Below are 25,969 nucleotides of genomic sequence, written 5' to 3' on the forward strand. Positions count from 1 at the left end.
CGTTGCGTCACAGTAGTCATGTGACTCGATGACGCAACAATATATATTTCATTCCCGTGAGTGGTCAGAAACGTCAGTTCCCCTTTGCCCCACGAGTTAAGATTAAGTGGCACCTAACTTTAGAGAATTGTGGATTATCATGAGGGGAGGTTGATATTAGGCTAACTAGTGGGATTGCCTCAAGACATCAGGAGAAGCTGTGAGGAAATCTGGAAATAAGATGAAAGAAGGAGAGTTTCTTGATGACTCTGAAGCTGTTTCTTGAGACTTTGCCTACCAACACAGAGAGGTAGCTGTGGTTGAAGCACATTCGTTTGTGATACGTGTGGCTTTTGTTTACACTTGGTAATGACGTTATTTGGCTTGAGCTGTTGTTGAGGCAAATAGAGCAGAGAGTTTCATTGTTTGTAATTAAGCACAAAGCTACACAATGGGCTATCTGTGCTCTGCCCACCATGGGTATCGAAACCCGGATTCTAGTGTTGTAAGTTCGCAGACATACCGCTCTGCCACTGATGGGTGCAGAGCAGAGAGATGCAGACTGAGTGCATCCATTTCTATTTGAAAGATTACTAAACATACTTTGCAAGATTGGAATTTAAAACTGATTTAATCATCTTAATTCTTTAATTTAAGTCTGATTCATTTGTTATAAAAAAAAAATAAAGTAAATAACCTGATTTAGACATATTTAATTATTTTCTCTTTATCAGAAAAATTTGAAAATTTGGATTTTGTTTTAAGCCATGTGATCTATGGATCCAAATCTTGATAAAAAAATTTTGCTGTGGGGGAAACGGGAATACCCCAAGAAAACCGACTTTAATTGGTAGAGTGCCAAGTATTCTACCCTACCAATGCCCGAGACTGTAAGGAAGATCAGGACATGTATGATTAGACATTATCATTTATGATGTATATTATATTTAGAGGTGTGAGGTATCATTGCTAAATTTCGGGGGTGGCGGCTAGTGATGGAAATTGATTTGTCAGTTTGGTACAGTTTATTGATTTTTTGAAGTATCTACTCATGAGTGTTGTTATACATTTTCTGATATCAGGCATCTCACTTACTTTTTCTAGATATTCTTGTGGCGTGTATTAGGGGATCTCAAATGCTATTTTAATTGCTTGATTCTGTGCTCTTGGAATGATACCACACTGAGTGTGAGTCATGTTGATTGTATCCATATCACCGTATTCTATTATGAGGCATATGTATGCTTTGTATGTTACCATTATTGTTTTTACCTGGCATCCTTTAACTACCTCTTATTTTTCTTTTATATACTTTAGTCGTTGTGATTTTAAAATGGTCTGACCATGTTAGTTTATTATTATATGTAATTCTTAGAAATTTTGCTGTCCCTGAAAATTTTAGTTCTGTGTTGTACATTTTTATTTTGACTTTGGGGAGAGACTTTCTTTTGTGAGATATGTTTCTGTTAAACATTATTATCTGAGTTTTTGTTGCATTACTTACCACTTTCCACCTGTTATGTAAGTCTATAATACTGTTAAGAGAGGTTTGAACTGTAGAAGCTGCTAGTAGGGGTACTTTGGAGAAGCTCCAGATGGCAATGTTATAGGCATACTGAGAAGCATGTGTATATGTTAGTTTTGGGAATGGTATGTCATTAACAAACAGGATGTACAGGAAGGGACTTAGTAGAGACCCTTGAGCTACACCTGCCAATAATGTTACAGGGTCAGGTATGGCATTATTGATTTTAAACCTGGCTGTACTGTCTCATAGGAAGCTTGAAATCCATCTTGTTATTATGGGTTAAAAGTTAAATTGAATAGTATATACCTTAATCCTTGATGCCATACTAAATCAAAAGCCTGTTTAAAATCAAGAATAGGTCTACCGTAATGTGATTTTTTTTGAGTCCCTGAATTATCGATTCTGTTAACCTGACTAAATGATCGGTTGTTTGTCTGTTTTTATGTGATGCATTCTGTATTTCTGGCAAAAGATTATTTTTCTTTAAATACCATAATAAGCGAGTTATTATTTTTTCTAGGAGCTTGCCTATACTGTTGAGTAGGCTTATTGGTTTATAATTCTTAGGATCTTTGGTGGCTGTGCTGGTTTTCAACACAATTTTAAGCATTGATGGTTTTCATTGAGAGGGATGATACTGGAATTTAAGGAAAGGTTGAAGAGGGTTGTTAAATGTTGTATTAAGAATTCTGAAGCATTTTTTGATATAATATTTCTGATTCCATCTTCACCTGGTGCAGTGTTCTTTAGTGTTTTGTGTAATTGGTTTCTTGATGAATTCTGTGTCTGATGAATAACTAGAGGTGTTATTTTTTGTTGTGCACGGGAAATGTGACTTGAATAGTTCTGGATTATCATTCATAAATTGTTCTATATTGTCAAAGTGTTATTTGTCAAAATGTAGGGAATTTGGAGTTTTAAAAACTTGCGGGTAATAGTTTGCTAATATGTTTGCTTTCTTTTGATCAGATGTCATTGTTTTGTTATTATGTTGTAGGTCAGGCATATTTATAGTGGACTTTTCATTACATATACCTTTAAATTTCTTCCAGAAGAGAGCTGAGTCATGGTGAGAATTATACAGTGACGTGAAATAGTCTGCCCAATAACTTTCTTTTTGTTTATGTATTAGATTTTTTGTTATTTAATTGGTTAACATTTGGTTTAACCTGCGGGTCATAACAACTAATAAGCTGTCTTCTCAGCCTGCATATTTCATTAATTAGCTCATGAATCTCTTTCATTAGTTGTCATGAGTTGGGGTGCGTGTCACCAGCTTGCTTTGGAACTATTGTTTTTGTTGTATCAATTAAAAGGTTTGAGATGGAACTGGCATAATTATCTATTTTTATCGAGTTTTCAGCTGTAGTTTGATTGTCTGGTATTTGGGAATTGATTTTATTTCTGAATACGTTGTAGTTGGTTGCTCTGAAGTTAAATACTTTAGGCCTTGCAAGGTTATTCAGAATATTGTTGTTTGATAAAGGTATAGATGTGTTCATGTACTTTAAAGTTACTTGCTAGTGGGGTTAGAGCAGTTGTTATTATTGTTAACTCTAGTAGGTCTTGGCTTCCATTAAGGTGAGTGTGGTTGGTGTGTTGTCATTACATATTACTCAGTTATGTTGTATTATGAAATCATTTAATATTCTACCATTAGAATTAGTTCTTCTGCTGTTAAATTTTTTTGTTTAGAGTTTAAATCTCCAATAATTATTGTTCGAGGGTTTTGGTTGAGGACAGTTTATGTCAGGGGGTCATTGTTGGGGATACATATAACATTAAGATAGATATTTTGAGACTGTAAGGTGGTTGTAATTTGCAAAGTATATACTCATTATGTGAGTTTTTATTTAAAGTTGAAAATGATACATTTAGACTATAAGTGTGTAACATGTTAATACTGCTACAATTAGGTCAATTGAACTTTGAAATACTATGGTATCTAGGCATTTAGAAGTTATTGTTATCATTAAGCATAGTTTCACTTATTGCTAATACATCTATATTTTCCTCTTTACACAGATCAAACAATTCATATTTCTTGTGATTTAAATTGTCCTAATTATAACAGATAATACAGTTAACAATATACCTGATCATCCTCCTGGTGTATCCTAGCAAAGACATAGTCTCTAAGCGACTCAAACTCACTAGTCTTGAAGCAAAAGTAGTATGGTGCAGACCTGACGATGTCTTGTATCATCTCGTCACTGAGAACTAAATCAATGACAAAGGATATAATCCTCTGGATCAGTACATGACGTGTATGCTTTGATTGCACTGTTTGTCATAGGTTGCTGGTAACTTCAGCATAGGATCTGTTCTGTACCTGGTTTATTGTGGCTTGTGGTGAAGTTGGTTTCCCTGTTGGTGCTGCAGGCTGAATTGGCTGGCATATCTGCTGGGTGTTGTTTGGGTCTTATAGATTCTTGTCAATACTGGCAGGTGATGTTTCCTTGGGCTGTGACTGTGCTGGTAGTCATTTCATTAGGATTAACTTATTCCTCTTGAGTGTAATCACCTGTGATCCACCACAGTTGGCGCAGCATGTTTCTTCTTGCTTCTTGGGGCAGTCTGCTAGCTGGTGTAGTCTGCTGCATCTGATGCACTTAGAAAATGCTGTACAAGCTGCATGGGCATGGCCAAACTTTTGACAGTTGAAGCACTGGAGCATTCTGATGGGTGCTGACTGCTTGGATTACTTGACTGGGTGTCATTGAAATCATAGAGTGATACCTTCTGTGATGAGACTATCAGCCTGGGTGATGTCCTTGATTGTGGCTTGGACTAAAGGTGTTAATTGACCAATCTTGAATGACTTGATCCTATCCATATTAGTTGTTTCTATACCTTAGCTGTGTAGTTTCCTTTTTAATTTCCTCTGGGCTGATGTCTTGGTCTACCCATTGGATGACTACGATCTTGGTTGGAACAGGTTTGCCGGGACGTGGATGTTTAGTGTCACTGCTCCAAAAGCTTTGTTTGGCCTGGGCTTTAGAAGTTTGATGTAGACCTTGAGGTGTTGGCACTTGATCACAGGTCCTCCAGGGGCTAATCATCAGACTTCCATGAAAGTTGTTGTCTGGAACTTTACTTGATGGGCAATCTCTTGCTGGTAGTAGATTGCTGGAATCCCTTATACTACGATGGTATACCAAATTTATTTTAAAATTAAAACTACTTGAAAACAATAGGTACTCTAATGTTTTCTTATTCTTCAAATGAACAAGTGATTGTATCATGGTTTCATCATATAAAAACTGAGTCACACAATCTGCAAACATTTCAGTTACCACACACTTAAAAAACTGTATTAGTATAAGTTAACCACTGCAGGTTTACACCAAGTGTATTACATCTCAAGTTACAATTCTTTATTAGCCTAAGAAGTTTTGTAGATTATTAAATATACACATACTGGTCTAAATATGTAGTGGTAAACGTATCCATACTGTTTCATTTTTAAATCCGTCATTACATATTATTTAGCCAGTGCGTACTTTCAGTGCATAAAATTACTATTCAGCAGCTAGCCTGGCTTCCATGGCAAATAATATCACAATCAGTCATATTTTCTGATACACATTTAGTCTGATTTATTCTATCCATGTTAATTTCTCATGCTGTGTTAAAAACTCCATTACTGCACTTCAGGAAGACTGGTATGTACCAATCAAACTACCAGGTGCAATCTCACAAAGCAACAAAATAAAAAAATATGTTCACTCACTTGTAGTATTGTGAATTTGCTCAGGAAATTTTTTTTCAAGCAAATATTTGCCATAACACCTAACCTGAGTGCTTGGAAAGAAAGAATTGCAAAGTCTTTTTAGCTTTCAATGTTTTTATTAACAAATTGTTGTAGCTTTATATTAATCAAGTACAATAAAGTCAAACAATGTATGTAGTGAATACATTATATTATGAACATCACTTGGAACATTGAAAGCAAAGAATTCCACTTCCTTTCATTTATTTACTTTTCAACCAAATGACTATCCTATCTACTGTTCAAGCAGTTAATCCTAGTCATTAACTTTAGGAGGTTGTCGTAAGTGTTGCAATTGACTACCGAAACATATGGATTGTTCTTCTACTGGTGTTTTCTTATTTGTCTTCTCACATAATACCATATATATACTAAAACTGTCTTCCTTCTCATCAGCTAAAATGGGATCATACAACATAGTAATTATCATCAGAGTCAACCTGCTCATCCACTTCTGATTCCCTGAGTAACCAGTTCTCCATAGGGTTATCAATTTGCATATGTGTACTCTATGATCACTTCTTGAGTTGTTGAAAAACAAGATATGGACCAGTCCAGCCAGAACTGAGTTGTGTTACCACATGGCAGGCAAGTAACACATTCATACCTAGTCACCAGGCTTGAAATTTTGTTTTGATACTGTTTTCTTGCATGTCCACCTAACTCATTTATTCTCCTACAAGGTCATATGCATCAACTATTGCAGAGTGTAGCCATTCCACATATTCTTAAGATGCTATGATATCTCTACACAGTGCTTTCTGCCAAACCATCAGATTGAGGATGGTATAGCAAAGTTTGAATCTGCACCACTGCAAAACAATTGGCTATTGAAGCTAGTTCCTTGATCAAGGCAGACCAAAGTGTGAAATCCATTGTTCAAACAATACCCCTGCAATTGACTGTGTTATGTATCATGCAGTGAATAAGCTTTAGCTCAATTGAAGTTATCTGTAATGACCACCACATACTGATTAACTCTTTCCATCTCAGGCAAAGGACCATCTATATAGGGTGGTTTTCTTGATAGGAGAACTCACAACTCTTTTATGAAGTTTCTTTTTATGTGGCCCCTTTTACTATGGGCAGACACTAAATACTTAATCATTCATTATCTTGGTGCAAATGTGGTCCAATAAAACACTTGCACATTTGCATTAGTGTACAACACTCAATTGTGCTCTTTATTCCTTGCATTATGTAAAGCTTGAAGTATTTTATGTATCACAGTTAGTCTAACATGTTTTGGTGGTTCATAATGGTGGTAGAACATGCCACTCTGTACATGTAACTGAATATACAAGTACCAGATTTTACATGTATCAGTACTACATTCATCAGTTTGTGGTGGGTGCATACTACCTTGCTACAAGGCAAATAGTTCCAGAACTTATGCTGCTTTTCTTGAAGTTCATGACTGGTCATTCATAATGTCCATTCAAATACAGAACTGTCACAGCTCATATGATGTGTCACTGCTGCTGTAATGGCCTTGACTGCTTCATAGTGTCCAGAATCTGGACATTCAATGAACAAACATGCTGTCATGAATTGTTGAGATAGTCTGCTAGTGTTTTCATATTGCTGACCCAGTCAGGCCCCTCAATGGCACAGCGGTATGTCTGTGGACTTACAATGCTAAAACCCGGGTTTCGATACCCGTGGTGGGCAGAGCATAGATAGCCCATTGTGTAGCTTTGTGCTTAATTACAAACATACAGACCCACTTAGTGTTGTACAAAAAATTTGTATTGTTGTAGTATTGTTATCCAATGTGCAATCCTTTCATCTGGGTTTTGAAGTCACTTTAGTGGTTCTTTAAACTACTTGAAGGGTGAATACAATACTATAGAAGTACTTGCAGTAATATTTGACAAATACAGAAATTTTCAACTATTTTTTTCTTTGTCCTGTGAATCAGCACTAAGAAGCACTCAGTGTATGACTGCATATGTGAATGACATGCTCCATCATATTCTGGCATCTGAATCCATGATGAATGGAGGTCTTGACCATACTGGTACTTATTCTACCAAGGCACACTTCAAGGAAAGGAATTCATCTTCACATTATTGTCAACCTTAGCTAGCACAGTAGTGATAATATAGCCCAAAGCCTTAAAAAATTGCAAACTTCTAATTTGTTAAAAGGGATGGACCAGTATTTAACCACTGTAATCTTTGTTGGATTAGTGGAAACTCCATCTCTAACAACTATGTGACTGAGAACGTTCATTTCCAAAACATACTTGCACCTTATCACACTATAGCTATTTCTTGACTACCAGGGTTTCCTCCTTTGCCCATCTAAGCATTGGTCTGATTTTTTTCGTTTGCTCCAGTTTTTTATACCCAACTTAATTGCCCTTTGTGATATTTGTCTTGTAACACTCTCCACATATGACAACGTGCCCTTTATCTGGGTACTGTATATAAGCACCTCATTCAGATAATGTTATCACTTTTCTTGACAGAGCATCACTAATGGTTATACCAGTACTTCGATCATTTATAGATACTTTGAGCATTCTCTGTGTTACCTATTTTATTTTAGTTAAAAAAAATTCCCGATTGGCAAGCCGATTTAGGGTATGAATTCTCGGATTATTTCTAGCACAGAGGGAAATCAGATCCCTCCCATCCTACTTCTGATATCTAGTGTCGCACAACAATCGGGAGGGAGGGGGGTCACTCTCAGTTGAGACTGTCAATGATGTAGTGAGACGTAAACGTATATATATATATTTGATTCAGTGGTGTTCCTCTAGGGGGCTGCAATTGAGGACAATCATGGACAATCTGGAGAGAATTTTGATGCACATTTTCCTGTGCCTTCTTTTATTCTGTTGACTTCTCATTCCCCCTAAAGGACAGTGGTAAGCTTATGGACTTATTATGGTGAAGTCTGGGGTTCGCTTTTTATAGTAAACATAGCAGACAGCTCAACGTTGCTTTGCTCTAACAAAGCAAACTTACCTCACCAAATGAAAATCCAAACAATGAGAATCATAACAGCCTTAAAAAGAAGTAAAATATGGTGCCCATTATGGAAAAAGATGCCTTTGATTTGTTTTCTTCAGTTGGTCCACCAAGAATGTGATGTTTTGGGTCTATTCCCAATTGCTTTTGAGCCTGCTTCTTCCTTGTTGGGTGAAAGATCTGGGAGCGAATATTTCGTTTTTTCTCCATCCATGGACATTGTACTTCATGTAGGGAGGTTTACTTCTCAGTTACATGAAGAGACAGTTATGCCTTATCTGATATGGGTGTCAGAACTTTGTGATCTAGCCTACCACTGCCAGGTGGAAACATATTTCGACTCTCAAATAATACATCTGCTCCTTAAAATTAGTGTTTCTAAGGTGGAGTTTGTAGTTAACCTGATTAGATTAATTTCCCTTGGTGGGACAGTGTTAAGTCTACGGACTTGCAACTCTAACATTTAATATGTTGTTTTCCTAACACTAAACTTTGTTGGAAGACTCTCAGGATCACCAACTTCATTGATGATGAGTTGGAACCATTGTTAGCATACACATTGTTTCAATTGCTGGCTTCTACATTCACCCCTGTTGGCGTCTCGATTTTCATTGGCTCCTACAGGGGTCATAGTTCCACCATTATTCAAGGGTCCCAACCCCTGACATAAGCCCATTGGTACCTAGAATAGATTCTGTCCATATCCAAGGGTTCTGCTGTTTGGTCAGAACATCCCAAGCAGTGTCAGTGATTATAGTATGCCTTTGGGGTCTGTGGAGACTCAGCTCCGAGTATTTCTGGATGTGTAGTAACCCTAACCACTGATTCATGAGCACTACAGGTTCATGACTCAGGATTAATCATTCAGTTCACATCGTCACCACCATTATCCACCTACCCTGTAGGGTTTACATCTCCTGTAGATTCTTGGATTCTGGTACTTAGTTGTAGGTCTATCAGAGTTTGGTAGGTTTGGGGGTAGAGAGAGGGGGTCGTGCTAGTTCTTCCCGAATTTTGCTGGGCCTAAGAAGATGGGAGATTGGTGTCCAGTTATCGATTTTTCTTGTCTATATCAATGCCTTGAGTCTCCAAGGTTCACAAGTGACTCATTCCTCGATCTCAGTTGGCATTTTTTCTAGGATTGTTAATTTCCAAGTTTGATGTAGTTCGCTCCTATCTGCACATTGCCATAGTGGTGATGTCCCACCTCTATAAGAGTCAGGTACTGCAGTTCAAGGTTTTCATCTTTGGATTAACATAGCTTTTTCTCATTGCTTCCATTACCTAGCCCTGTGCACACACCATTCCATAGATGACTGGTTACTGATGGCACCATCTTGTCAATTTTCAGTGTCATACCCAGATTCTACTTTCAGAAACAACCAAGGCAGACTCCATTTTCAGAGATATATATTCTTGCTCCAACTTGATATGTCATCAGTCTGGGTATGTTTTTTTTTCATCATGTATCTCAGTTGGACTCGGCTGACTCCCATCTGGCTCCATGTTATAGAAGAAGAAATCTGACTCTTACTCACCTCTCTTTCTCCCATTGCATGGATGATTCTTTCCCTTTTTGGAATGTGGGAATCATTCGTATCCCTCATGCCTTTTGGATGAGCATACAAGAGATCCTTTCAATGGCCTTTCTACAACCAAAGGATCATAACCATCATTTCACCGTATTTCCCAGTTTCCTAATTCAGGATCATTCTTCAATCTTGTGTTGTTTTTTTTTAAGTTGGGACAATACTAATATATGGGTTCCTTTGCTGCCACCACATCCAGAGGTCAATCTCTTCATGAATGCCTTGCTTCTGGGATGGGATGTATATCCCAACAGTTAGGAAATCCAGGGTCTATGCATGGACAAGGAGGTATACTTACACAACGTTTTAGTTCTTCTTGCTTTTCAAAAGGTGATGCCTCATAGTCTGGGCTTATTAAGGGGAAAATCGTCGGGCTTCACTCTTACAATTTCATGGTGGTTTCTTACATTTCCCATCAAGGGGACTCTTTTTCTCGGGACCACTCCTATCATATCACTACTAGCTTCCCATGTTTCACAGATAATGACTGTGGTAGCAAATAAATTGTCTCAACAGAATAGATGCTGCATTGCAAGATTTTCTGTTGGATTGGCTCTAATTTTGAAACTGATGATTGGTGGAATGACCACTCATTGGATTACTCAGCTACTGGCAATTTGGCCTCCAGTACCTCACCTTTGGACTTTGACAATGGGTGCATTCTGTTAGGATCTGATTACAACTCTAGGTCTTCCCACAAAATGGTACACCTGGCTATCCAGAAGCTTCAGCCATGGAGGTTATGCATTCCTTCACATGGCATTGGGGTTTAATTTCTGAGGTTGTCATGTATCTGTCTCAGTTTATGCTTAGTCCTGCAATGGACATTTATCAGCAGAAATGGCATATTTATCGACAAAGTTTTATTGAGAGGAGGTTGAACCTACTTCAATCAGAAGTACCAACCGTATCTTGTTTTTTGCCATGCCTCTTTGGCAAGGATTTTGCCTCTTCCACAATCGCCCTGTATAAAGTGGTCTTATTGATTACCATTTGATACTTGAGACAATATCTTTGAGTTCCTAGTACTCTCCACCATCTTCAAGTCACTTCTGGTCTGTTGTTCCAAATGACCATTCCTGTTACCTAACTGGTATATTAAGGTTACATTAATCAACACCTGTTTGTGACTTTAGCCTCATACGCTGTTTATCAACTTTACCTGAAGGGTGATTTTTTGTTGCTGCTGACCTTCAAACATCACCAGTCAGAGTGGTTTGTATGGATTGTTCACAGGATGCTTTTTCATTCTTCCTATGTCCTCAGACTGGTTCTTCTTATCTAAGACACTGTTATCCATGGAAGGGGATTAACCCTTTTCATCAATTCATCTGATAACTATTTCTCACTTCCATGACTGATCAGATTTTGATCGTTTGTTATGTCCAGTGAGGGTTTTGAAGGTATTGTTGCCTGCACTAATGCCTTTAGAGATGCTAGACAATGACTTTATATTCCTTGAAATCATTCAGTTCCCAGGATTTATCCCCAGTTACATTGACGAGGTGGGTATGAAATTGATCGATATCACTTATTCTGGGCTTTTTTTGAAGGTGAGAAATCTTCTGTGAGTCATATTTACTCAGATTCGTCACATTTCTATGTCTTAGCGGCCCAGTTGAATGGCCTGCTGGAGAACATTGTGCAAATTGGTAGGTGGACCTACCACAATATGTTTATCTCACATTATTTGGATGACCTGGCAGTATCTTCAGTGTTCAACTACTCTTTGTAGCTATCTTAACCTCTTCTGCTTGATTATACAGAGGAGTGAGTATTTTCATTGCTACTCTTCTGTTGCCCAGGCAGGTGTGCTTTTATTAAACTAATGCCACACTAGCAAACACTAGTTCAATATACTTTATCCAAGTTGAAACATGCTCTGTAGAAATGATATGTTTCATAAGACCACCTAGAGGCTGCCTGGGTGGTATTTATGTACTGTACTGGACTGCCACTCATGGACTATCATGAATAAAACATAAGGGGATCCTGCCCGTTTCTGTCAATCATTAGATTGAATAAATTGATATTGGTTTGCTTTTAAAAATTTAGGGAACTTGGTTCACCTACTGCACTGTTCCCAGAGCACTATTCCTCAGGACTCTCTATCATGCATTACCCTCCAGATTCTACTAGAGGAGCTAGGGAGTTCTTACCACACCCAGTTTCCAGTCACTGGGGTGGTGGACAAAAGCTTTTCGTCAAGAGTGAATTTCCTCCTATCCAGATCCCAGGATATTTTTTCCCAGATGTTGGGAGGAGATGAAGGAGCCCACCCATAATATTGGTTCAGATTTGATGATCAGCTATTCAGTTGGGTTGCGCTTGGCCCTTCTTTATGATCAATATTAGTTCAGTTCATTGTTCATGGAAGAGAGTCTATTGTCTCCTCATAATTCCTAACATGGAGTGGTTCCATCCTGGGTCCTTGGTTGTTCCACATCTTCCCCATAATTCTGGGGGCAGGTAGAATTTACCTTGCCCACATGATTGGGGAGTGAAGATGAGAGTTCATAATTCCAGACCAGATTAGTTCTGTTTTCTCAGGTTGATTAAGGCATATAAGATCCCATTATTCTGACTTCTTCAGGATGAGTAGAAGTTTTGTCCATTTCTGTGTTGTTTATCTTCTTTTTGTGACTCCAGTGGCTCGGAACACATCACTTTATGGCTACAGGTTAAGATTCACTCGTAAATATACATATATATATATATATATCTTGCAGTCCAAAGACTCTAGCCACTAATGTGGGATATAGGGATCATGGCCTTATAATTCCAACCCCTGAGCAGTGGAAGCTCAGCTATCTAGTTGAGTAATAGCAGTAGTATGAGAAGATTTAAGTATTATTGTAAATATATTTTCGATTTAAAAAAATGTTAACTTTCATGCACATAAGTGCACACTTCCCTTGTTTTAATTTCAAAGCTGCATCCTTGATGTGCTGGAATACCATTCTCATGGCCTCAGCTGCAGTTTGAAATGTGCAACTAAAGACAAGTACATAATCAGTGTACATTAAACATCTCTTTCCATTGCAGTCTTTTAAGTGTAAGTTCCATCAACCCTTCAAGAATGGTGAATCCATTACACAGACTGAATGGCCTGAACAAATCTTATATAGCTTTTCAAAAATACTGAAAGCAGATTTATGTCTGCTTTTGTCAGTCAGCTTCCTTCATTTCTACCATCTTTTAACATTCACTAATGGAAACGACTATGCTCTATAAATGCTGTATTATTTCATTCTCTTTTTCAGCACAGGCTATGTCCCTGGTACTCCAAAATGCATGCATGACAGTTGTTTTATTCAATGTGCATCACCTATGTCTATGTGATGATGTGTGACTGTTGCTTGTGTAACATAAATAAACTCCTTGAATAATTCACAGAGTTCACGTCTCTGTGCTGAGGTTAGGTTGTTTGCATAGTACTCAACTAACTACTTCAGATGCTCTGTAAGTTACATATTCATTCTTGGATGAAATACAGTGGCTATAACACCAACTACTCAGGTAGTGTGTGCCACTTCTGCCTCTGTCACTGTACTTATGACCATTCCAGTAGGAACATGAATAGACAAATGGTAATAGTAACAGGCTAGCACTGGTATAACATCATTACCAAGAAAGATCACTATTTAAGCAATTGCATCCTTCTGTCCAGACATAAAACTGTTTCATCCATTGACTCTATCACCACAACATACAGCAAAAGTTCATTAGATTGCTTCCAAAATACACTAACGAATACTGCTTGTACATCAAGGGGAATTACCATATCCTTGTCTACTGTTCTCTGACCAAACCTACTCAGCATTGCATAGTTTTGTTGCAGAACTGCAGTTCACTTTTGCTCAAACGAAACTGGCTGAAAATCTCTGCAGTATGTCTGTCTCTAAGATAACAATGCCTGAACCCAGGTCATAGACAACCATCTTCACTCAGTGTATGACATTGCTAAGATTAAGTTAAAGATGAAACTTTTCATTCACATTTGTCTTTTTATCATTTGCCAGAACAAAGTTTGTGCTAATTGGCCAAAGTGTTGGCTTTCTATGAAGTGCCTGATATACAGCAAGCTTAAGTAAGGTTCTGACGGCACCATTATTAGCTACAAACATTACTCATGGTCATATACCATGTGATGCCCAATCTATGGTACTCCAATCCAGGCACCATGATTTTCGGTGTAAACTGACTGCTGCCACCACCCAAGTAGGAGGTCAGACCCAACTCAGGCTCTACAAATTTAAATGAGTAAGTGCTTTAGTGACCATTGCTTATCTACCTACCTTCCTACATCAGTTGTGATGTTGGCCTGAAAAGTGCATGCATCCAATCGCCCTATCTAACAACAAGATACAGATATTTGTATAACCAATGATCAGGCACACAACAGTTAAAACAGGTGCTCCTTCTCTTGTGATAATGGTGCTTTTAGGAGTAAAACTACACCTGCTCACCTAACCGTAATCATAGTTGCTGCACCATTCTGTTTGTGGCAGCTGCTACAGTGGAGATAATGGAGGCCAGGTCAATGTATCTTTTATGCTTTGGAAGCCTATTCAGGCTTGGGAAGTTGCCTTGGAGCTGAGTCCACAGCTGCATTTCCAACTTACATTTTTGTCTGCTCCAGTGCATGATACAATGCATTTTAATCTTTGTAAGTAGAAACATAAAAGTATATTGAATTAACTATACTGATTGCCAGATTGATTTTGAATTTTGCTCTAAGTACATAACTTGCTCTGATTGGAAGATTGGAATCACTACTTCAAACCACATCACCAGGGAAACCACTTTTGTGAGAGACATGATGTACCTCAGACCCATGTGATGTTGCATGAGTTCACCTGGCAGCTCCTCTATGAAATTATTTGATGAGTAATTGATCATGATCTATGAAAAACATGCTCTGAATTGCTTTGCCATGTATCTTCCTAAGTTGTCCTTATAAAGAGTCAAGTTATCATAGGACCCCTTACAATCAATCATTGAACTCTGCTCTGTAGGTTGCCCTTTTCTTGACAGGATCCACTTTCAGTGCAACTACTTAAAACAGTGTTTCAGTTGATGAGTTTCTTTTAGTCCAAATATTCTAAGGCATTGAGCACAGTAATGTTAAGACTCAGCATCAGATGTTGCACTGCCTGTCTCTGAGTTTATTCATTCCAAACAACAGTTTACTTGAAACATTAGAGGAAATGGTCTAAGATTCCTTCTTTTTCTGTATCCTTAAACATTGGTGAGTTTATATACTTGATCTCACCTCCATAATTATATGATGATGTCATCATGTGCATCCCTACCTCTATATGGTTGAGAGTCTATGCATTTTTGTAGAAGGCTTTTTTTCCCTACAAGTCTATAGATGCATCCACCCTCATGAATGTTATGTCCTCATGCTAAATCTTTGGTCAGATGACTTTATGATGCAATGTGTGATGTCAATTTCATCATCATATCCTGTTAAGTCCCTAGCCATTGGTCAAGGTTTAGGAACTGTGTCTTCTTCCAAAAGTTTAGAGACATACACATACTTTCAATTATGCTGTCCTTGGATTTAATCCTCTATGGGATGACTAGGTGCAAGCACCATTGCTACCATCCTAACAACACAAACTATGATATCACAATTCATTACCATATTCTGTCAATTCTCTTGCCACTAGATGAGGTCTAGGATCTCTGTCTTCTTCCGAAAGCCCAAAGATGCTTGCATCCTTTAGAATGTGGCATTCTTCATTGAGCTCTTAGATGTCCTATAGAGACCACTACAATGAATCTTGGGAAGTTCAGATTGCCTAATACCACTGTGATCTCTCGCCAACATGCAAGAAGTAACCATTGAAAGTTGTGTAAAGGGTGCCAGGGAAATCCAAGTAGAGTACCCATCAGCCTCATAGTCCTGAGGCATAATTGAGAATCCCAACAGAGCTCTCATCATTTCTGGAGAACACTCTTCATCTAGGAGAATGTATCTTTCAGTTCTTGATTCATTTTATACTCCAAGCTTCACATAATCTATAGCCTCCTTTTATCTGCCATGGTCTTAGAATAGAAATTTTAGTGATCATGAACACAAAACTCAGTGCTCCAAAGAATTGAACAGAAAAAGTAGCACTTTCAAGATACACTTCACAATAACATGTACTGTGTTACAATACCAAAATTATTTTTTATCACTAATCTGTGGTATTAAAATTCACTGATGTCCAACAGAAAAAGTTTCAAAATACCTATGATGCAGATTCTGGACTGTTAACCCTACATGCACAGGATAAGTCTAGTAGATGAAGCCTGCATTGGAGAATTAATGTTTAATATAATTCTGACTTAGTGTATTTTTAGGAAATTTTTTAAGCTTTTAGTAAACATTCTGAGAGAGTTGTACACAAAAAAATGAGAACTTTTGACAAAGTTTTTTTTCTAATATCAGTTTCATATATTTTCATTAAATTTTATGGTTTTATTGCTCATTGAACTATGCCTAAATACCAACCTGCATAACACAACTATAAATCGTGTAGCAAGTGCATAGCTCAAGTTACAGTAAACAAATTATGTAATGCATGGACAGCTCATGTGCATGGATTGCAGAGACTTATTTTTTCACTTATCTAACCTAATAAGATTCTTATTGTTACATTTTGTTACTTTTATATCCTTATATGAAAATCAGTAAATTGAAATCTTTTTATTTTTATTGGTTATAAATAATTCCATAGAAATGTCAGAGACAATTATTGACATTTTTCAAAGATGGATGTGAAATGATTGTGTAGCACCTGGGTTTGATTTTGAGGTTTATGTCTCAATATATAAATGCATGATTTATGTTAAGCTCAGGATGTCATATAAGAGTAGAAAGAATATCTAAAATGAACAATTTGGAGTCAAGAAGTGTCACGTGATACAAAGAAGTGAAAAAGAAAAATTTATTTAAATATTTCCTTTTGAAATTAAGAATCTAAACTTATATCAAAGTTTGATGTATTAACTACATTTTGATGTTAAGTGTATTGATATACATTGAAAATAAAGTACTTTAATTGAATTTCAAATGTAACTCTGCAAAAGGTCATGACACACACATACTTTGACCTCAACCTGTGCACAAAGGTTTAAGCAGAAATGAAATCAAACTCAGACAGCAAAGTAAAGAAATAAGCAAACGAAAAAAATGTTTATTCACATGCTGTCAAATATATTCCACTTACTGATGAACTTCCAATTCGTTGTTCTTTAACCCTCTTGCCACGAGCAGGTCAAAGTGTGCATGTCACGACTTTTTAGAGTTAAATTCCAAATTTAATTACTACCTTATTATCATTGCAAACAAATAAACTTGGCATCAAAATGTAGTTAATAAATCATCTTTTAATATTGTATAAGTTTTACGTTCTTGATTTTATTAGGAAATATTTTAAAAATCCTCAATCTTTCCTAGTATGAGATTTGTAACATTTGCTCTCTAGGTCTTGCCTTTTCTCTAATTTATATACCACGTCTAAAATGTACAAAATTTAATGTGAGTTACTCATTATAATATAGATATTACTCAAGCAAAGCATAATTATTATAGCCTTCAATCTTATTTATTTATGGAGCCATAAACTAGAAAATCAGACCCACTGGACATGCCCACCTGTCCCATCCTCTCTTTCACAAATTACAATAGTTGTCTCTGATGGTTTGTACTATTATTTATAAGCAATAGAAAAATAAAGGTTTCTTTCAAAAAGCAAATGTTATTACATTGTCTTTAAAGATAATGTTGTATTTCACCTTCAGTTCAAAACTATATCTCATGGTTTATAAGCTTAGCTGAATTTTTAAAGGCCCTTATTGCATAATTAGAAAGCTAGAAAAATAATGATAGCTATAGGGACATTGTTTGCTTTGTGCATTTTATTATTCTGTGCATTATTTAATTAAATAAAAATGATTTATTCTAGTAGTACCATTGGTATAAAAAAGTAGGCTTAAGTTTCATCAACAGTTGACAGCAATAAACATGAGGACCCATGTAAGTACTATATTTTTCTATTTTTTTCATGTATATTCTTTATTTATTATTATAAAACTAACTAATATGTAAAAATTAGAAACTTACTAGGTAAGATAATGAAATATAGTAATAATAAAAATTATTCACGAGTTATGCTCTTGAGCACCTTGTGCATTATGTAACATGAGTTGCACAATGTTTGTGGTGGGATTATTAACTACACACTGTTTACAGAGCAATAAAACAATAAAAGTAAGTATAAACAGACTTATACTGTCACAAGCTTTAAGCTAGTAGGATAAACAATTACAATTTCATGTTACAATTTGCAGTCATTCTAGCAAGAAAAAGGTTAATTTTATTGTATTTATATTTTTTATAGTGGTTATGAGGTCAGTCAAATTGACCAAATGAGTATAAAATAAGAATAGAGAAAATAACAGATAAAATATAAAGTTTTATTGAAAAAAAACGTTTGATATTTATCTAAGAGGTTTTAAAGATTATGCAAGAAAAATTTGACAACTTTTAGAAGAAGAAAAGTATTTTTAATCTTAGCATGTACATCACTTTGAATCAACAGAAACTAAGTAAAATTAACTAAAGTGGGTCTAGTTTAAATAAAATACACTTGTCACACATAAATCAGCTTTTTACTCTTCATACCTAAAAAGTGCCAAAAATCTCAACAGCATACCATCGTACCAATATTATCAAAAGTACCACCTATGGTGCTAGTGTTACTAACAATCAGTCTTAATGTTAATTATACTTACAGTAACAGTTTATACTCATAAATTCAAAGTCAGATAGATTAAGTATCATAATTACTAACTTATAACTGTTTAGTAATTATGATTTTATTAGTGTTGCATACCTGTAGAGTTCTATATACCCTTTCAAATAACTATCCAAACGTAATCCAGAGATGTCTTCCATACATTTTTCAAATGATTCACAGACAAATATTCACAAACAAGTATTTAGTAGAAATACTTATTTAAAAATCTGTTGTTATTTTTTTTTGTACAAAAGACTTTTAATGTTTACTGAAACTTGCTAAATTTTGTGAAGATACACAATACATATTAAAAGTTATAATATGGAAAACCTGATGGTTACTTTGGGGGGTCGTGAACTTGGTTAAATTGACAAAGCTTGTAGCAAGAGAGTTAAATGTCTGATAGGTTTCAAACAAAGGAGTCCTTCTTTGAAAGGTTCATACCGGACAAAGCAAATTATAGTTTACTACTGAATTTCAAAAAAAAGATTAAAGTATACTATACCAGAATCCAAAGCTATGCACTTCACCAGCAATTCCAAGCAACTATTATAGGGATGAAAACCACTAATTGATATAAATTTATACAAATATCTGAAACATCCTAGGGGTCTCAGACACAGGACCAAAGTGATATGAATTTCTATCTGTTGGTATATGCATCTTTTCTTGAGTAAAAGGATCGATATCTGTTTATGATCTTTTGACATCCATTTAATAAGAAATGCTGAAAGTGCATGTAAAATATAAAAGTTACAGGAATATATCTGATTAAACTGTATTCTAAACTATATATGGGAGTGAAATTCTTGACTATTTCATACATCACATATTCATCAGTTTTCATTTATGAAGAGCAACCTGTATGTGCCCTGTGCTGGTCAGAATCAGATTTGTTTAATTTCTCTTCCCTTTGATCAAATATGTATTTATGTATAGCAGTGTTTTTTTCCCAATTGTTGTTTGTATGTGTATGCTGCAGAGGAAAAAGTTCTTCATTTCACTTCAGAGTGCTTTAAATAGTTTTGTACAGTTGTTGAACTAGAAACATTCAAGTTACATTTTTAAAATTAAGTTTGTAACTACTACACATTGGTATAATTATTTATCTAATCTCAAGTTATAAAAACTAGTGCCATATGGAACAACATATTGAGAAGTACACCTTTTGTTACCATGTTACATCACATAATGGGTAACCTTTTGTTTTCTAGCATACTGTTAGCTGAACATCTGAGACATACTGAGCTGAACAAATATCACAAGTTTTAATCGCATGTGTAGGATAAACCCTTCAAAATGATCAATCCAGAAAACATTATTCCTGTTTTTTGTACTTAGTTTTTTTTCTGTTATTGAAAAATTTTTACCATCAAGTCTTTTGTAAAGACATTTGGTGGAAATTTTGTGAAGTTTTCACTTATATCAATATCCTATTTGTAGTATCAAATAAAGAATTTTGCCAATGTGTAGTACTTGCAAACTTATCTTTAAAACACATAACTTAAGCACTTCTAGTTAAGCAATTGCACAAGACTACTGTTGTTATTAAGTAATTTAAATAATAAAAAATCCTTTAAAAAGTATGCTTTTTATAACTGAAAATATACAGATATTTGTTCATTTTATTTTCAGCCATATCATAGAGCTACGAAACCACGATTTTAGACAAAGATGATCTTCTTCATTTAACTTTGAGTGTTTTAAATAAAAATTTTACAGGTCACTGTTGTATAAATATTCTCTAATTAATGTAGAATTGTTTTTTAAGTTGTGGTCAAAATTAATTTTTCATTTGTTTTTTTTTTTCTTTTTTGAAGGGGAGACAACTTGAATCATAATGATATTTCTTGTTTTTTATGTTAAAGTAGAACTAATACAAAATAAAATTTGTCAAACTAAGATGATGACAAAGCAAATCAAGTTTGAAATATAATGTGAGAAATTTATATTAGATAGAAAATAATATTTGATAAGAAGTTGAATTATTTCACATGTCAACCTCTATTTCCTTACCAGATTTTAAATGAGTAAAATAGTAATATGTATCTCATTTTATCCTGTTTTCTGAAAATACATCATGAACATGTGAAAGACAAAAATACTAGAAATAATCTTTTCATGACTACGGTTAGATTAATATGATATTATAGTCAATATGAACCATAAGATAATTTTTTACAATTTGTAAATATGATGAGAAAAGTGGCATTATAACTTTTGTTGAGCTGCTTTTAGTGATAAATATAGTGAAAACTAATTTTTTTTGTGGTTGAAGAAATTTTGTTACTGGATTGAGGATAGAATTTGATCCATATTTCTTATATTATCTTAATTAAGGTTAAAGCCTTTTAATATGATATAGTTTTATCTGTTTTATTATATAATATGTTACTTATTGGTTTAGAGAAGAAATACGTTTATTAAACAGAAAGATCCAAATGTTAATTAAGTGTAAAAGTGTTTGCTTTTCAACCACATGAAATGATATTTTTACATGAATAGACATGAATTTTTGTTGAATGGATGGCAACTGCCTGTTGAAGAAACTCAGGTGTAGAGGACCACATTTCAAAAGTCTTTCTTCTGCCTTTCGTCTTCAGGTCAGTGTGATATGGTGTAATCGATCTTTATAGTTCCTTCCCTACCTGCAAAATTTCTATGAAAACTCAAATTCCTAGCCAAGAAATTCAACATAAAACTTCGGTGAAAATCCTTCAAGACATTAAGGTCCATTCTGGTAAAAAAACAAACAGCAAAATCCAGTGAGAAGCACAAAAACGTCATTTATGAAATTCTGTGTTCCTGCAATGAAATATACATTGGAAAAATGGGAAGAAGACTCGCAACAAGAATAAAAGAACATAAATACAGTAAACCCAAAATTCAGCCATTGCAGAACATGCCATGTCAACTGAACACAAAATAAACTGGAAAAAACCAGAATCATTGACACAGACAAATTTTGGAAGACAAGAAAAATTAAAGAATCATTTTATATTAACACAATTAAACCTTCACTAAACAGAGATTTCGGATTAGAGGTGAGTAACCTGTAGCTACCATTGGCTGAGTCTACAGGAAATCTCTACTCCAATCAGAAACAGGGATAAACCAACCAATCATAACATGCTCTTCACAATCCACCAGAATACTATAAAGACCAAGTACACTTTACCCACACTGACCTGAAAACGAAAGGTGGAAGACTTTCGAAACGTCGTCCTCTACACTTGTGTTTCTACAACAGACAGTTGCCGTCCATTCAACAAAGTTTCATCATGAATACTTTGCCTAAATAATCTGTCAAGGGACATTTTTACAATATTAATATTTAATGTTGGAATTTTTCCTGTAACCTGAAAATATTGAGTGTTTGTTTATCTGCTTTCAGATACTTTGTATAAACTGTATCTGTAGAAACATAGCATTTTAAGGTTATTTAATTTCTTGGATCTGAAGCTACATGAAATAATAACAGCATTATTTACATGTATCATTATATGAGTTCTGATTGTAAAAATATGCTTTTGAGGAACAAAAAAAATTTGAAGAATGGTAAATGTAGTTGGAGCTACAGATGTGTCATTTATCCATTAAACATTGAAATATTTTATTATATAGGTAATTTATCCAAGCTTAGATGATATCCAGCAGGCTATCAATAAAAGTGTTCAACTGATTATGAACGTCAGTCAAAATGTTATCAATTGGGAAAAACCTCTTGTTGGAATCAAAACATCTGGTAGAGGTGATTACATCGTTAACAGCATCTCTATTTACTTTCTTAACAAATTAGTTTTCACATTACTAATCTTTCTTTTATGCTTATCTGCTGTTAAATTTATAAGCTTATAGCATTTTTCATATTATAGCTAGTCCAACTCGTTAGTTTCTGATCTTTTTCCATCCCTACATCCCAATAATTTTAGAATAAAGTTTTTTGTTACTAGTTTATGTATATGGGGTATTTCATTGAATATTTTTTGTGTATTTCTGTTTATTATTATTATCATTTAGCTGGTTTTATTTTTATATGTTTAAGTGTAAGTATGCTTCATGTTTTAGATATTATTACAGATGTGTATGTAATATTTTCGGAGTACTTCTTTCAGTGTATGTAATTTTAGACTATTATCATTATGATTTGTATGTAAGATCAATTTTAAGAGAATAACTTTGTTCTTTTGTAATTATGACTTGATTATTATTATGTTGATGAGACTTGGTTTATATTATGTTTGCTTTCTTTATGTGTTGTTGTAACATATTCTGTTGTAGGGTGGCCCCATTTGGATTATCTACCAAAAATTTTGACAAATTCTGTCTACATAATGGTAACAAATTAATATATTTCTTCACTATCATTTGTTACAACTATGTTCCCTTATATTCCTTATTTCATAAATAACTTTTCAAAATAAAACTCTGCAACTAAATGTAGGCTTAACTTCAAATACAATATTTCAGTATAACCTATGAGGTGTATGCCTGACTTGATTAGCTTTGGCAGGTAAACATGAAACTCACCAATTATCTAAACAACAGAATAGACATGATAGCTGTCACTGAATAATTCCTTCTTACTTATATTGTAACCTTCATACTTGCACATACCACTAAAACCTTCTTGATTATTACATCATTTTCATGATTAGGCAGATTCCTATATCAAATATCTAATTTACATTGAAATTATAGTTTATAACACTACCCCCTTCCTGGAATGTGAAGTCCCTTGAACAGTTCTAATACAAAAATAAAACACTCAGCTGTTCATTCACCAAGTTTTTTTGAGTAGTTTTTCTTTTCCAAGGGTTATTGTATACAAATAGGATGACCTTTTGTCTTGTTGTCACTTGCTGTCCTGCCTCTTGTAGAGTACTCCTTTAGCAGGTGGTTGAGGGAATCTAGTGACAGCTCAATCTTTGGTGATCCTCTGGAAGTGGTTTCTTACCCTGAACTTCACAGTTGGTTGACTTTCTGCTGATAATTTCTCTAAAGTTACCCAATTAGCCTTTCTGTCAACAAACGACAAACTTCCAAAGATGATAATGGTGGACGATCTTTGGCTTGGATCACCTCTCCCCTGGATTCTATAAACCACATCATTCATTCTTTTTAATACAACATATGACCCTTCACAGCATCTCCTTAACATTGGAGTTTGTCCTTTCTTGTGGCAGTGATTGTACAGCCATATTATATCATAAGGAAGGTCATAATTTTGAGATGTCACCTGACATACCATTGGAGGATACGTCTGTCTACATTCATGCACAATGTGTAGCATTACAGAGATACTTTTTATGGGCAGAACATTTGTTATCTCCAGAGAATGACACAGAAAAAAATGCTAAGAGAAAACTAACTTAATAGTTTTCTTGACCATATGTTATATGAAAACTGCACACACACACACAGAATAAATGATAAATTTTGAATATTACACTATTAAATTAAAGAGGTAGAAAATTCATGTTATGCTTTTATAGCACATAACTTTGCATTATCACTGGTGAAATTTCTATGGTTTATTTTTATGAAATTTGTTCTTGTGTGAATAATATTTCAGTCTATCATGTCGGAGGTACTTGTCAGAGTTATGAGTCTTTATGACTTGCACCTGAACTGTGTATGGTTCACATTTTATTTGTACTTGATTATTTTTGAGTTCATTACTATGATCTGTCATATGTCAGTATATTGATTGTAATGTATTGTTGGCTGTGAGATGAATTATAGATTAATCTAATTATTTATTATAGGACAATATATTTCTATGTGTATCTAAGTAAAAATGTTCTTTAATATTTGACATAAAACTAATTTCATAGTTTTTGTATAAATAAAATATTTGTAAGTTATATAAATATAATTAAAAAAATAATTGATTATTTGTTTATCAATGATTAGCCATGATATAATCATCATTATTTGAAGTACCACAATATGATGCCACTAGGAAGAGTTAGATATTAATCTATTATAACAATAATTCATTGGCCACAATTTACATTCATCCAGCATATGCCTGTTATATATTTTTGTGTATCTAGTAATTTTGCTTTGTTGTTTTCAGATTAAGCATTTTATCATGTTTGAAATAGACAACTGCTAAAATTCTTTCTTGAACTTTAAGTTATACTGATTGTACTTTTCTTAAAATATTCTCATGATATTCTCTCTGGCCATAATGAGGTGGGTAATACAGAAAAAAAACAAAACATTTTAAACATTTTACTACCTTATTTCTGATATTAAATATAGAAATGTATAACTACAATATTCCATTTATGTTTTTACTTTGTAATAGAAAATGGATCCAAGAAAGTAGTTTCAACATCTCATGAAGAGACCAACTATTATAAAATTATCTCGGACAACAAGGATATTTCCAAAATTGTAATGATGCTAAATTCAGCAATTACTTCTATACGTAAAGAAGTTAAGGATATAATAACAACATATGACGAGTATGAAACTTTATGGAAGGGAAACAAAGAAGAAAAGATAAAGGTATGTAAGATACTAAAAAAAAGTATTAACACTGTAAATTTAAGAAGAGTGATGACAGCATTTTAAATAATACAATAACTTTTTGGGAAAAAAATTTCTAGCAGTGTTCATTAATTTGCTAATATTAACTGAATAAATTTAGGAAATGGTCATACTTATTAATATTCTTATTTTATGAGGACTTAAATACTAGCTTCCTGGAAAATCAATAGTTTTTATCAGGAGATCCTGGGAAAGACCTTGAAAGTCTAACCCGATCGCTACTTTTTACTGATGCTAAGCTGTACATAACCTGTAAACTAGTATATTGAGTGACATTTTGGACCCCTTTAGTAAATATTTTAGGGACACTCAGAGTAGTAAATATAGTATTGTGATGTATGTTAGTAATATTATTATTTGTTATTTGTGTTCTTATTAGTGTTTTCTTCCAGGTTTAAAATGAATAAAGTTCTTTAAGAAAAAACTAGTTCATTATTATACTTGTAATCATCATACCCTTAAACAACTGATACACATTACTGTGCCCTTCAGTAAGTAAGATTATTTATAACAGTTATGGTACAGAATATTTTGTACAGCTGTTACTGCATTCTTTAAAAAATATAATAAAACCTTAGTTATTTATTTTTATTAGAGTTCACCTTCTTTTGAAATCAGTTAATAGCTAGGTACAAATCTTGTAAATATCTGAAAAACTTGTTTATTGCTGATAAGCAGTGTATTTTTTCTATAGTTACAAAGTTTCACTAGGTTAACCTAGCATCATGAAATAGTTGATATACCTGATGTTGCCAGGGTAACTT

The 25,969-nt window shown here is 34.4% G+C and overlaps 1 protein-coding gene across 1 annotated transcript in view; it reads left to right on the plus strand.

Moving 5' to 3' along the window:
• LOC106457450 (dynein heavy chain 8, axonemal-like) overlaps window positions 1-25,969 on the plus strand; it is a 459,787-nt gene that overhangs the window by 130,952 nt on the left and 302,866 nt on the right. The window contains exons 20-21 of the mRNA XM_022383398.1: window positions 22,269-22,395; window positions 24,961-25,163. Coding sequence (XP_022239106.1) covers window positions 22,269-22,395; window positions 24,961-25,163 — 330 coding nt within the window. The remainder of the gene's footprint in view (window positions 1-22,268; window positions 22,396-24,960; window positions 25,164-25,969) is intronic.

This window comes from Limulus polyphemus, unplaced genomic scaffold (assembly GCF_000517525.1).
Source record: "Limulus polyphemus unplaced genomic scaffold, Limulus_polyphemus-2.1.2 Scaffold333, whole genome shotgun sequence".
Taxonomy (NCBI): Eukaryota; Metazoa; Arthropoda; class Merostomata; order Xiphosura; family Limulidae; genus Limulus; species Limulus polyphemus.